Raw genomic sequence first — 12,337 nt, forward strand, 5'->3', positions numbered from 1 at the left:
TATGTATATAAGTTTGTGTTTGTGTTTGTGTGTGTGGGTGGGGGAGTGTGTGTGTGTGGGTGTGGGTGTGTGTGTGATGAGTATCCGAGGTACCGGAGTAGGGGAGAAAAACATAGATATTGAACTAGAGTTGAAAAAAAATATTTCTTCATAATATTTTGGTACTGGTAGCACCTGCTCCCTTGTCATCTTTGTGAAAGTTCGCGACCGAGATATTTGTGAGAAAAATAATATTATGTTCCGTTAAATGTCAACTGTCCTACATATATAACTATAAAAATTATGACTTTCCAAATTATGATAACATTTGGGGACTCACGTGGTGGCTTGTCTCAGTGCAAAACGTCCTTGTTTAATTCCACATCATTCAAGAACAATCAAACATCATTTTATTTTGGATATGAAAATCAATAGATTACGTCACCAAAAACGTCATATTGTACGATAAACATTCAAAGACAAAACAAACAAAACAATCCCTTTATGATATAGAACAAGATTTCAGTAAGATATTTGGCTTCATCAATCCGTGTTCGACCTTTTCAATTCAGTCGACCATTAAATTAGGCCTACGAATTTCAGAGTAACAGATCTAGGGTAAAACAAATTGCATCTGAAGATCTCACAGAACGTTTGCGTAATCAATAGTTCTAAACACTTAGAACAACATTTAAAATATACCAATCGGAATGAAGAAAGTTGTCGACGAAGATAATCACTTTATATACTTAAACTACGGTGCATTTAATATCAGAAACAATCTTCCAGAAAAAACAATGACGCAGTCTCCTAAAGTATATTAGAAATGAACCCTGTATATCATAAGGAGAAAAAGAGAAGATAGATGTACACATATATCTCTGATCATGTTGACCATCTGAAATCTCTCTTTTTTATTTCAAAACACTACAATGAAACGGTCGTTTTTCATGTTCTGTTTTGTAATTTTGCCGGCATTTTAAGTGCACTATAATTAACAGAAAGCAAAGTTGTAGAATTATCTAGGGCAAAATGTGAACCATGATCACCGATTACTGTCATTAGACAGACATTACAAATGCCTAATTTGTGCATATAAACCACCGAAAGTAATCAATAATATGATGAACAACACCATTTCTTTGGACATGCATATTTAATCAAAATACAACATCTTCGTACTTTCTTCTTTTGTTCTATATTATCATTAGGCCTATATTAGTTAATAAAAACGGATCACTATTAACCGCATACCATAACATCTATATCATCCGAATAATTATTATTACCATAATCATAATAATCAAAATCATAATCGTGATTTTTAAAAATAATTATTATAATTAGAAATAAATAGTCTTTCGAAATGTATTACTCTCTGTTTTCATTTTAAATGTTGTATTTACTGTCTTTGAAGAGGGGTGGCGGGGACGAATTCCCATTACCAGTTTTATGTATCAGTGACTTCCATTTATTTATCTTATTAGTTTTCCATTTTTGCTTACAAATGGTCGAATAAATGTTGAATACATGAAATAAAAATGAAATGAAGGATGTAAGACGCATTACCTTTATAATTTTGTTATTTCTGCAGTGCAGTGATGAGGATGATAATGATGGTGATGATGACGATGATAATGATGGTGATGATAACGATGATAATGATGGTGATAGTGATAATAATAATGATGATGATGATTACGACCATTGTGATAGTGGTGCGTGGTGATGATGATGATAATAATCCTTAACCTAGGCCAAAACATATCATTCATAGCCCAGAGGTTAAGATTCATCGTTACTGTGACAACTTGAATCAACATGATCTCCTAATTCATTCTTTCATGAAGTGTGCCACCTGCACTACAGAATCGCAGAAACGCAATTCTTTCAAAATCCGCAACGCAGCAGAAAGTCTTCGACACCAGGTAACGTGATGAGAATCGCAAAAACGCAATTCTTTCAAAATCCCCAACGCAGCAGAAAGTCTTCGACACCAGGTAACGTGATGAGGTTATAGAAAAAAAAAATCAGATCCGAAACAATCAATGCCCATTTTTGAAGGTCAGCATCTACAAACGAAATTACATGAAAATTGTGTGTCGTTAATGTCTGTTATGGGTCATAAGGGATAAAGCCCCGGAGCATTGATAGAAACAACACGCGCACGTTGTATATATATAGTTACATAATACTCAATAAAAGAAATACACCCATGTATATAATATGTAGGCCTAATACATTAAGTGGGCACTGTATATAGTAATTGATGTAGTTGAACCCATCGTATATTTACCCCGTGAGTATTAATGGAACTTGACAAGATGATATTGAACATAAATCAGTTGATAGTAACTCAGTATGGAGAAACACCTCCACTGGTGATAATTAAAGATGATAAATAACATAAATCAGTTATCTTATATCATAACACAAAGCATAAATGTTTTTATGATTATTTTTCAGCCTAGTGTTAAACGTCTCAAATGTGACCGAGAAAATCATTACTACCATTCATTAACACATTGAACCTATAAAATTATTTTATATTTACGTCAATCTTCAGTAATGATCTGTGAAACACTTATTCATTGGCCTGATGTGCGAGGTACAGGTACATTTGAAAAGATCACCATTTTGTGATATTCAAAAAATTTTACATAATTGTATCTTTTACTTTTAGAATTTGCTTAGTTTATCAATGTAGGCTGAATTATCCGTTGCAAATAAAATTAGAATGAAAAAAAAAATCCTCGACAATTAATGGACGTGTAAAGATTTCCTGTTATTTCCATTGACACTTAATAAGCTGTGAATATAATATCGAAGTATCTTTATTCAAAATTAAATTTTTAAAATGACAACATAATTTGATTGCAGTTTTACAAACTGAATTGTGCAAAAATATATTTACAGTACAAAAGGCATAAAAAGTACATAAAAAACCATAATAGCAAGAAAAAAAATTTAAAAACTCATTAATTGTATTTTCATAATCATTATCAATAGGCCTATTATTTATTATTACACACACACAAACAAAGCAAACATACCAATTTTTCAAAGATTTAAAAGATTTGAAGATTACATTAAAAATATAGAGAAAAAAAATAAAAAACACATGCAATGCAAAAAATTAAATAATCGCTTTAGGCCTATTAGTAAAAAGTCTGTGAATAAGTGAAATCCTATTTGTTTTGATTTTTGTTTCATTCAACTTTTGTTGAACGTTTTAATTAAATTGCTGTTGTTCCTAGATTTTATAATAGGCAGTATAATTAGTCTGGCTTAGGTTTTCTCACAGTAAGTTCGATAATGTTCACGGCCTTCCTAAGAAGCCGGTTAAATTTTGAGAACAATTTTATTACCGATAATTCCCATAAGAATTCCTATGTAATTTGTTATTTTTTGTACAAAATTATGGGCATGTCGTATTATAGATGTTTAAGATGCCGCTGGACCAGCACGAAGCACAAGACCTATATGGGTAAACCGCAGCAGCCGTAATTTATTGCATTTTTATCTGCTCTTAAGAACATCAAAAGTCAATTTTGTTAAGTGTATTTGAGTTGATGGCGCCCAGCAATACAGGTAATAACTGTGCGTTCCTAATATAGACACTCGTTCATTTTAATATGCTGGCTAAAGAAACGTTATTAGGGGGTTTGCTAGACATCATCAACAGTCATTTAATTCTTAAATCATAATATATTAATTTTAATTATGTGGTTAATAAATCTGTCAAAAATCTAAAAACTCTAATTTATCCCATTAAAACTTTGCATGGATAAATTATTTGAAAAGATGAAGTAAGTTAAATAGCTTCCAGGAGACAAAGATCAAAATGCATTAGTATAAATTTACTTTTTAGTACACAATCCTTAAATTTGAAGGGTAAATTATGGGTATACAAAAAGGGAGAGGTTTTTTTTATACGTTTGTTATATTATTGAAAATTGAGAATTTAAAGCTAATTACAAGTATTGTATCTCGTGCGAATATGCGCCCGTTTAAATAAGCGCCCTTCCTAACGTGGGAATATAAGCTCCCCGTAATTAATTGAATAAACGGCATGCTCTCTGGACGATTATCTGCACCAGAACCATTCGTTTATCTTCGGTTTCTAGATGTCCTTACATGTTTTTTTTTTTCATTCAAAAAGCGTCCCTTAAATTTCCCAAATTCTCATAAGCACCCACTTAATTTTCATCTACTTCCATAAGTGCCCCATCTTTTCCACTCTGTTTGAATAATCGCCTCTCAAAAGTGAAAAAAAAGTGTAATTCGCGTGAGTACGGCACGGTACTTAATACAGGCCTATACACAGTTGCCCATTCATAAGTGGTTTACTTGCCTATATTATAGAGGCACTGATTTGCCTCTAATTTTGTTCTCTTCTTTATTCAATTTTTTGGGCGTATTTGTTATGCCTATCTATTTTATTTGCTTTACATGATAATAGAGATATGAAGTTATGAATTGTATACCAATAATATTACATCGTAGAAACTTTATATTTTATTTGAACTTCAACAGCATCTGCATATTGTAACATTATTTTAAAAATATCACGCGGTAATAACTATATATCAAAGGGTGTTAATCGTGTGTTCACTCGGTATCATGACCGTAGTTAAATCGTCAAATGGCATTGTGGTTAATCCATACAATGTGTTAGATAGGAGATAAATTACGCGTATCAGAATAATATAATACTCCTGTAGGTTTATCTATTATTATCAGATTTCCATGTGGCAAGATTCTTTCAGATGTAAATCTGAAATTGGAGATCCTGAAAATTTTGAAGTCATTGATCTCAGGTCGAAACCATGCTTTTGCCTATAAATATTAAGCTTGGATGATGCTGTGTTCAATTATAGAGATATGGTATTAACTTTACTTAAAATTCAAAGATTGATTATACTTTCTTTTAGGCTTTCTAACATGTTAATTAAATCGCACAGAGCAATATCGGTGCAGCTTACCAATGTGTGAGCTTAGTAGGTACCTTCAATAGCCGGGCACTCGCTGTGAACGACGGTCGTGCCGACCCGATTCTATGAAGGACATATAATCGCGCAACGGATCGATTTTAATGACGATCCGTTCAGACTGACACCGCCGATCAACAGACGGTGTCGAGTCGTCTAGCGCTCACAGGGAGCAGAGTACTCGTCGTGCGACGGTCGTACGACGCAGTGAGTGCTACCGGCTTTAGGTTCATGGTTTACGGCTCTACTCATACAATTTGCATTCACACCAGTCTGTCTCACCCCCGTTATAGGCCTATGTTTCCGAAAGGGGACAGCTTTGCTCCAACATTGTAAGCAATACCGGTAATTGATTATGAAAATGATAATGAAAACGAATAACTCTACACATCATCGTTTTATTTTATTATTTATTTTTTTATTTCGCTATACCTTCGAAAATCGCACACTGTCGACGATCTTGTCTACTAGACCGCAAGCCGTGAGATATGGCTCGGTCGGCCAACGGTATTCGACGTACCTCCATGGAGACTGCATTGTTACGAGGCGTGCGACGGATCGTTACGACAAATTTGTAGCAGACGGCGTTGAGTCAGCAAGCGCTCAGACAAGCAGAGAGGGTAGGCTATCATCGGCCGACGGTCGGAGTGAATTCGATAGTTTTATTGAAATACAGTAGTTGCATTATTATTAATGATCGTATAAATTTTAAATATACACTTGACTCTGATACAAAAAGTACGGTAGCTCAATAATTCTAAAGTTATGACGTAACCGTTGTTATAGTTTCCGTAACCACAGTTGAAACCCTTATTTTTATTTCTCAAGATGCAATATCCGATATGGAATTTACGAGACAAATGAAAGCAGAAAGCACAGTATCTTATGTAGGTCTAAGTTGAAGTTTTAATTGCATTCAATTTGATTTTAGATTGAAAGTATAGTTGCAAATAATTCTTCTGTGATCGTCGTATAGAGTGATGAATCAAATTATATGCATGCTTATGAATTCAAATCCAAAATTGACGTTAATTTATTTAGACCTTAATGGCTGCTATATTATTACGTTATTCAGGCAACCAAAAACAACTATATTATCAATATTATGATGGTTTTTATTGTTGTCGTTATCGTCATTGTTATTATTAGTGTTATCCTTGTTGTTTTTGTTGTTTTCCTTATCATTGTTGGGTGGCAACGGGCCGGGTGGCAATGGGCCGGGTGGCGAAAGGCCTGGTGGCAAAAGGCCGGGTGGCAACGGGCCGGGTGGCAAAAGGCCGGGTGGCAACAGGCCCAGGTGGAAACTGGCCGGAACCCGATTGTTGCATGTGTTGGTAAAACTTAACACAATTCAGTTTTGTACTGCCAGGTTTGTTTTTTCATACTGAGTAAAACTAGATTACAGAGTATTTTTTTTTTTTTTTTTTTTTTTTTGGTTGGCCTATGCCTAATTTTGGTAGCATTACTGTGATATTTTTTTTTTAATCGGAATGAAGAAAATTACATTCACATTTAAGTCTGATAGTGTAATTTCCGACAACCAAAAACAGCTTTATTAAGCCCAATTCAAATAATGTCCCACAATACGACAGCGTAACGCACAGTTATAAAAAATAAAATGGTGTGTTGTGGGACATGCACGTATTCATAATCCAGAACATTTTCTGATTGCTGTGTTCGTTAAATTCGATTGACACTTCGGAAAGGTCCATCAAGAAGTGGTTCTATGCCATCCTACTTAAATTTTCCCGTCTTGTTTTAAATAGTTAATTCGATGGTCAATATAAGCCTATAAACACGATACATGCTTGTCCTATTTTATTTAAAGTGATTCTCAGCAGCCAGCAATACACCAGGTCACTCAAGAGCCCTTAGCAACAGTGGTCTACATAATTCAGTGACGCCGTTTACATTTCAACTTGACAATAATCACCAGTATTGACACCTAGTTTCACATTTTAAGTTATGCTAAGCTAACCTTTAATTCTTATTTATAAAATGTGATGATTTTGATGAGTTCTTTTTCTTTTGATACCAAAAGTAGGTCAGACACAAAACTTGCAACTAATGGCAGGTGATCTAAACCCTATGTGTTTTTTTAATTATAGCAATAAAAACCATTCCACCGTGATGTATAATATTACACAGAAAATATACGTTAGAAAGATTGATGAGAAATCTTGAAACGAAAACACCAAAATAAAAGATTTATATATGCAATCAAATTGGTTTATTGTTAGCTATAAACCACTTGCCAGATATGTCCAAGCCAATAAATATCATGGGTAATAATATGGAAATAATGTCCACAGCAAATACCAATAATTCGTTTCGGTATCCCGAAAAATAGCATTACTATTGTTTCTACTAACACATACTAAAGCCCACCCACAGAGATTATTTTTATGCCCATATATAATCATGATGTGCCTATATAATGGTCATGACGTGATATCTTCATGATTATTAGGCATGTCCCATGTTTTTGTCAAATAAATTTGATAGTCTGTCAGTAGCAAATTGCAAAATAATATTCATGTATGGATTCGATTTCATATTAATTTCATTGTCATTTAATTAATTTCAAAAGAACAATTTATTATACAAAAAAAATCCTCAAAAAACAAGCTTATATTGCATATTTCCATTGCGGTTTATTAACTTACAAAACAGGATTCCATGAGAGATTCATTTTGAATACTACTTATTAACAAAAACTTGAAACATGAAACATGGAAAAGATAGGGATAGTTCTGTATAACTCCGTATAGTGGTTTATATTATTGGTTGTTTACTATTTTCTGGAAGAATGAGGTTGCTTTGTCTACTCATACAGTATATTGAAATATGCTTATTAATATTTTTCTATATCGAATAGGCCTAATATGAATACGATTTCCATTTAAATTATTGTGGCAGGTTTTATTTAGCTGTACATTGTGACGTATAATGAAGTGTTTGCTCGCGGAAGTATAACATATTCATCTTTATAGAAACAAATATTTTTTTATAGTTATACATAGTTTATGTAAAGTATACCAGATGTTATTAGCTTTTGATCATATTCCTGAAACAATGCTTGCAACTCAAGAGACTTTGGTTTTGATTTTATTAATTTAGGGGCCTAATGTATAGGGCTTAATATTGCTTACGCTACTATATTATGTATTTTTGTTTCGAGATCTTTGTGCAATGTATAGACCCGGTCTATTGTTTAATGTATCAATCTTAATTTAGCTGCAAAGCTACAATTATAATATTTTTGAAACTTGAACTTTTATTTATTTTTTTTAAATTATTCCACCAAATGAAGTTTTCAAATCGGGTATGATCATTAGAAGACATAAACCATGGTATTTAAATCTACATGCACATTTTTGACAAACTAAAACCATGGAAAACCAACCACAAAATAAACTAAAATTAATCATGACACATTTAATTTTACAGAAAAATTCCACTATCACGTCATAGTGTATATCTGCGCAAGCGCATTATACTCAAAGATGGTAAACCGTTATAATTAAAAACAAAATACAACTTAATGAGGTAAATCATGTTTTTACAACATACAAACATAAAGATGCAGAAATATAAAGAAAAGTATCTAATTTTATATCTGATTCTTGTTACTTCACCTTTAGGTTGAACCGATACATGTGAACAAGCAATTCTAATTCTTGAGCCGACAAAGGTAATCAACGAAAACGTGTAGTTTCATTTCCCTCTGAAGTTTCCAACATTGGGGAGATTATCCAACAGGGCTTGACTGAAATGAACTGTATTACGGGAGCTTCAACCAGCCTACTCATCTACTAAATCGATCTGACTGTGATCGAGTCTTGACCTACGTCGTCGTCAAACCAGTATTCTAACCAGTTTTTGCAAAGGAAGACACAAAGGTTTGTAATAATCAGTCGTATAGTCTGTTGCAGTACAGTTTCTGCATCAACATGACACATTTTGCCGTCATTTTATTGAATCTCGTGCTCCATATTTTTAGCATGAGTGTTGTTGTGCTTAATTAATTTGTATTACATTTAAAACTGATAGCAAATTTGAAATTGGTAGAATAGAATTTTGTTTCTCTGTTCTTTGAGTCTTATGCATCATTTTTTCTGCTTTTTCTTTGCTTTCACATTACCTTTTGTATATTTTGACGTGGCACTTAATTTATTTTCCCCTTATAAATCGACCTATTATTAATAACTGAAAACAGCAAAAGTTCGAATTCTTTTACGTCCTATCGTACGTATTTTGTTTAGTTTGCAATTAACAAGAAATGAACTTGAAAGAGAATAAGTCGAATTAAGACTTTTACATGAAAATAAGATAACTGATTAATGATAATATTAATATAAGGCATGTTAATATACAAAAAATAATGGTATGAAATTTTAGTTATTTCACATCATCAGATAAAGTGGTTCAAACCTTAAATTGTTTTGTTTTACCTCTATTTATAGTGTGTTACAATATGGCAGAGAATGGAAGTGACGAATGGATCAATGGGACGTATATTCCAAGCTTAAACGACGAAATAAGCATCAAATTTGTGTTTTTTACTTTGTTCATCTCGCTTGTTGTAATAACTGGCTTTATTGGTAATAGTGTTCTGATTATTATTATTATCCGTACAAAAGACATGCGGACTGTTCCAAACTTCTTCATTCTGAGCCTTGCGGTTTGTGACATCTTACATTTGACAGTTATTGGCATAATGGCGACGTACCAATTGTGGATGACGACTATTGATTCAAGTTACGTGTTTCCATGGACTGTTGCGTCTTGTAGAATCATCAACACTGTGTTCGTCATCTTTCAGGCGGCATCTGTGAACACATTGATGGCGCTTTCAATTGAACGCTACCGGGCAGTATTCTGCTGGAAGCCTCGACCCGGTGATCGCAAACAGAGTTTTCTCAAACATTCGCTTTGCATAGCACTTATTTGGGCAGTAGCTATTTCATTCGCAATTCCCGCTTACATCAAAACGGGAACCCTGTTTTTAAACGGTTACTATACCTGCGAAATGTTTGTGATTGGTTCTACTTCCGCCAAAGTTTACGAATCAATGCGTCTAGTAATCCTTAATATAGTGCCTCTAGTTATAACATGTGGATGTTATTTCAACATTATGATAAAACTATTAAGATCGACAAACTTAAGAGTACAGCCATCGTTTATAAAAAGGCGACGAAAGTTAGCGGTCATCATGCCCGCGCTAATTCTACTTGTGACCGCTTCGTGGTCTCCGTACATATCTACGGAATGGGTCCGAGAGTTCCACGACGTATTGAACTTTACTAACAAAAACTGGAGTTTACTATACAAGTTCCACATGGCTGGGTTCTACCTATCGATTATCAACGCAGCGATAGATCCTTTAATTTTATGCGTGATAAGTCGGAAATTTCGTCATTATATGTTGTGCAGACTGGATTGTTTTACATACAAACATAAGTTGATACCATCGACTCAAGAAACAGTTCGCACTTCTTCATTTGTCTAAAAATCATAATGGAACCGCCAGTAAAAGTTTATAAGTCTTATTACGGCGAAAAATTGCGCAGACGATAGAAAATATTTTTGGAACAATGAGTCAAGCATTCCACGGACATGTTACCGTATTATGTTGTGTACGCTATAACATTGTCAGCCTATCCATATAGGCCTAGTTAAATATTTCCATGTATAGTACCATGGAGCTAGCTTCATGATACTTTATTACTAGGTCCAAGATGAGGGGCCGAATACAAGGGGCCAAATTGACCTTTCCGGAGTGTCAATCAAACTGACCAATCAGAACATCGCTAATAATACGCTTGTCCTACAAACAGACGTGCATCCCACAGAAGCCCAGTGTTCTATTGTAATATGGAGACAGGGGTGTGGTCGTTGTTTTGACACTAGTTAAAGCAAGTTTTTTTTATTTGTAATTTTGGTAGTTAAATTGAGAGATAATTTGATTCCTCTGATGAATCCGACCTTCCAACACGCACGATGAATTGCTGCAGCAAGTCAATGATAACAGGTTACGAGAAAGAAAGATATGTAATGATACAATCAGAAATATATCATATTAATCTCAAAAAAATCATTATTTTTCTTTTTTAAGCTCTTTAATTATGATATTGAGGATTGTTAATGTGAACTTATTATTCCTAAAGGAATAAGTGTTATTCAATATGCCATTAATGACGTCAGATTTATTATCTGCTTTGACAAAAATGGCGACTGAATAGATCGGGATGTGAGGTAGATTTCTTTACTCTATTTCAGTCCATCGATATCTTCAACAATTCCAATGAAATCATTATCATTACTGTATGTTAGTTTGAATACGGCACATATACTTTATAATAATATCGTAATTATATTTATAGGCCTACTAATAATACCATGAAAATATTCAATGGTTAAATATTAGAATCATGGATTGTCGACGGTAGACGGCCGGTGTCAAAGGGAGTTCATCCTGGCCCAGTAAATTCGGCCTTCTCAGCATTACTCCTTGATTTTTACCCTCTGGTAAAAAGTGCCAAATTCACATGGGAAGTTACGTGCAGCAGATTGGTGGCCGAATTCACTGAAGGCAGGGGAATTCCTGTGACAGGCCTACAAAGCCGGACACACACTGCGCTGACGGTCGACAGGTAGGTATGTGCAACGGATCGATTTAATGACTATCGACTCAGTCTGCCATCAACCAACAAGAGGCATCGCGTCGTCAAGCGCATAATAGAGAGCGGATATAAATTCGTCGGCCGATGGTCGTACGACCGTCATATGACGCAGTGTATGCCCTTCCTAAATATCGTAAATTTGAGACTTCGTGCCAAGAGTCAACACACTTTGAGCACGGTAGGCACATGAATGATATGAGTAATTAAAATGATATCTGTTCGTGATGAAACAATACAACGTATCATTTCCATAGAGTTGAATAATCCAGAAAAATTGATCGCTTGTGATATAAATTTTTTCTGAATAGATCACCCTTCTAAATAACAATAATAATAATAATAATAATAATAATAATAATAATAGGCCTAATAGTAAAAATAATAATAATAATAATGATAATAATAATAGTCATAATAATAATAATAATAATAATAATAATAATAATAATAATAACAATAACAATAACAATAACAATAACAATAACAATAACAATAATAATAATAATAATAATAATAATAATAGGCTTAATACAGGGAGTCTTCGTAAGCTTACGAAAACAATACCAATACGGTTACGTCATCAAATTTTTAGACAACCCTGCCCTACAGTATCATACCTGTCACAACGTACCGGTACGTGGTCTTATGCACGAATGAGAGATCAAAAGCTCGTACTGTGTT

At 33.8% G+C, this 12,337-nt stretch overlaps 1 protein-coding gene across 1 annotated transcript in view; it reads left to right on the forward strand.

The window, feature by feature from the left end:
- LOC117114937 (QRFP-like peptide receptor) overlaps positions 1 to 12,040 on the forward strand; it is a 21,253-nt gene extending 9,213 nt beyond the window's left edge. The window contains exons 2-3 of the mRNA XM_033258566.1: positions 8,615 to 8,872; positions 9,437 to 12,040. Coding sequence (XP_033114457.1) covers positions 9,448 to 10,482 — 1,035 coding nt within the window. The 5' untranslated portion in view covers positions 8,615 to 8,872; positions 9,437 to 9,447 and the 3' untranslated portion in view covers positions 10,483 to 12,040. The remainder of the gene's footprint in view (positions 1 to 8,614; positions 8,873 to 9,436) is intronic.
- Positions 12,041 to 12,337: the final 297 nt, after the last annotated feature.

The sequence above is a fragment of the Anneissia japonica genome, unplaced genomic scaffold (genome assembly GCF_011630105.1).
Source record: "Anneissia japonica isolate Jap-2015-1 unplaced genomic scaffold, ASM1163010v1 scaffold288189_len579620_cov203, whole genome shotgun sequence".
Lineage (NCBI taxonomy): Eukaryota > Metazoa > Echinodermata > Crinoidea > Comatulida > Comatulidae > Anneissia > Anneissia japonica.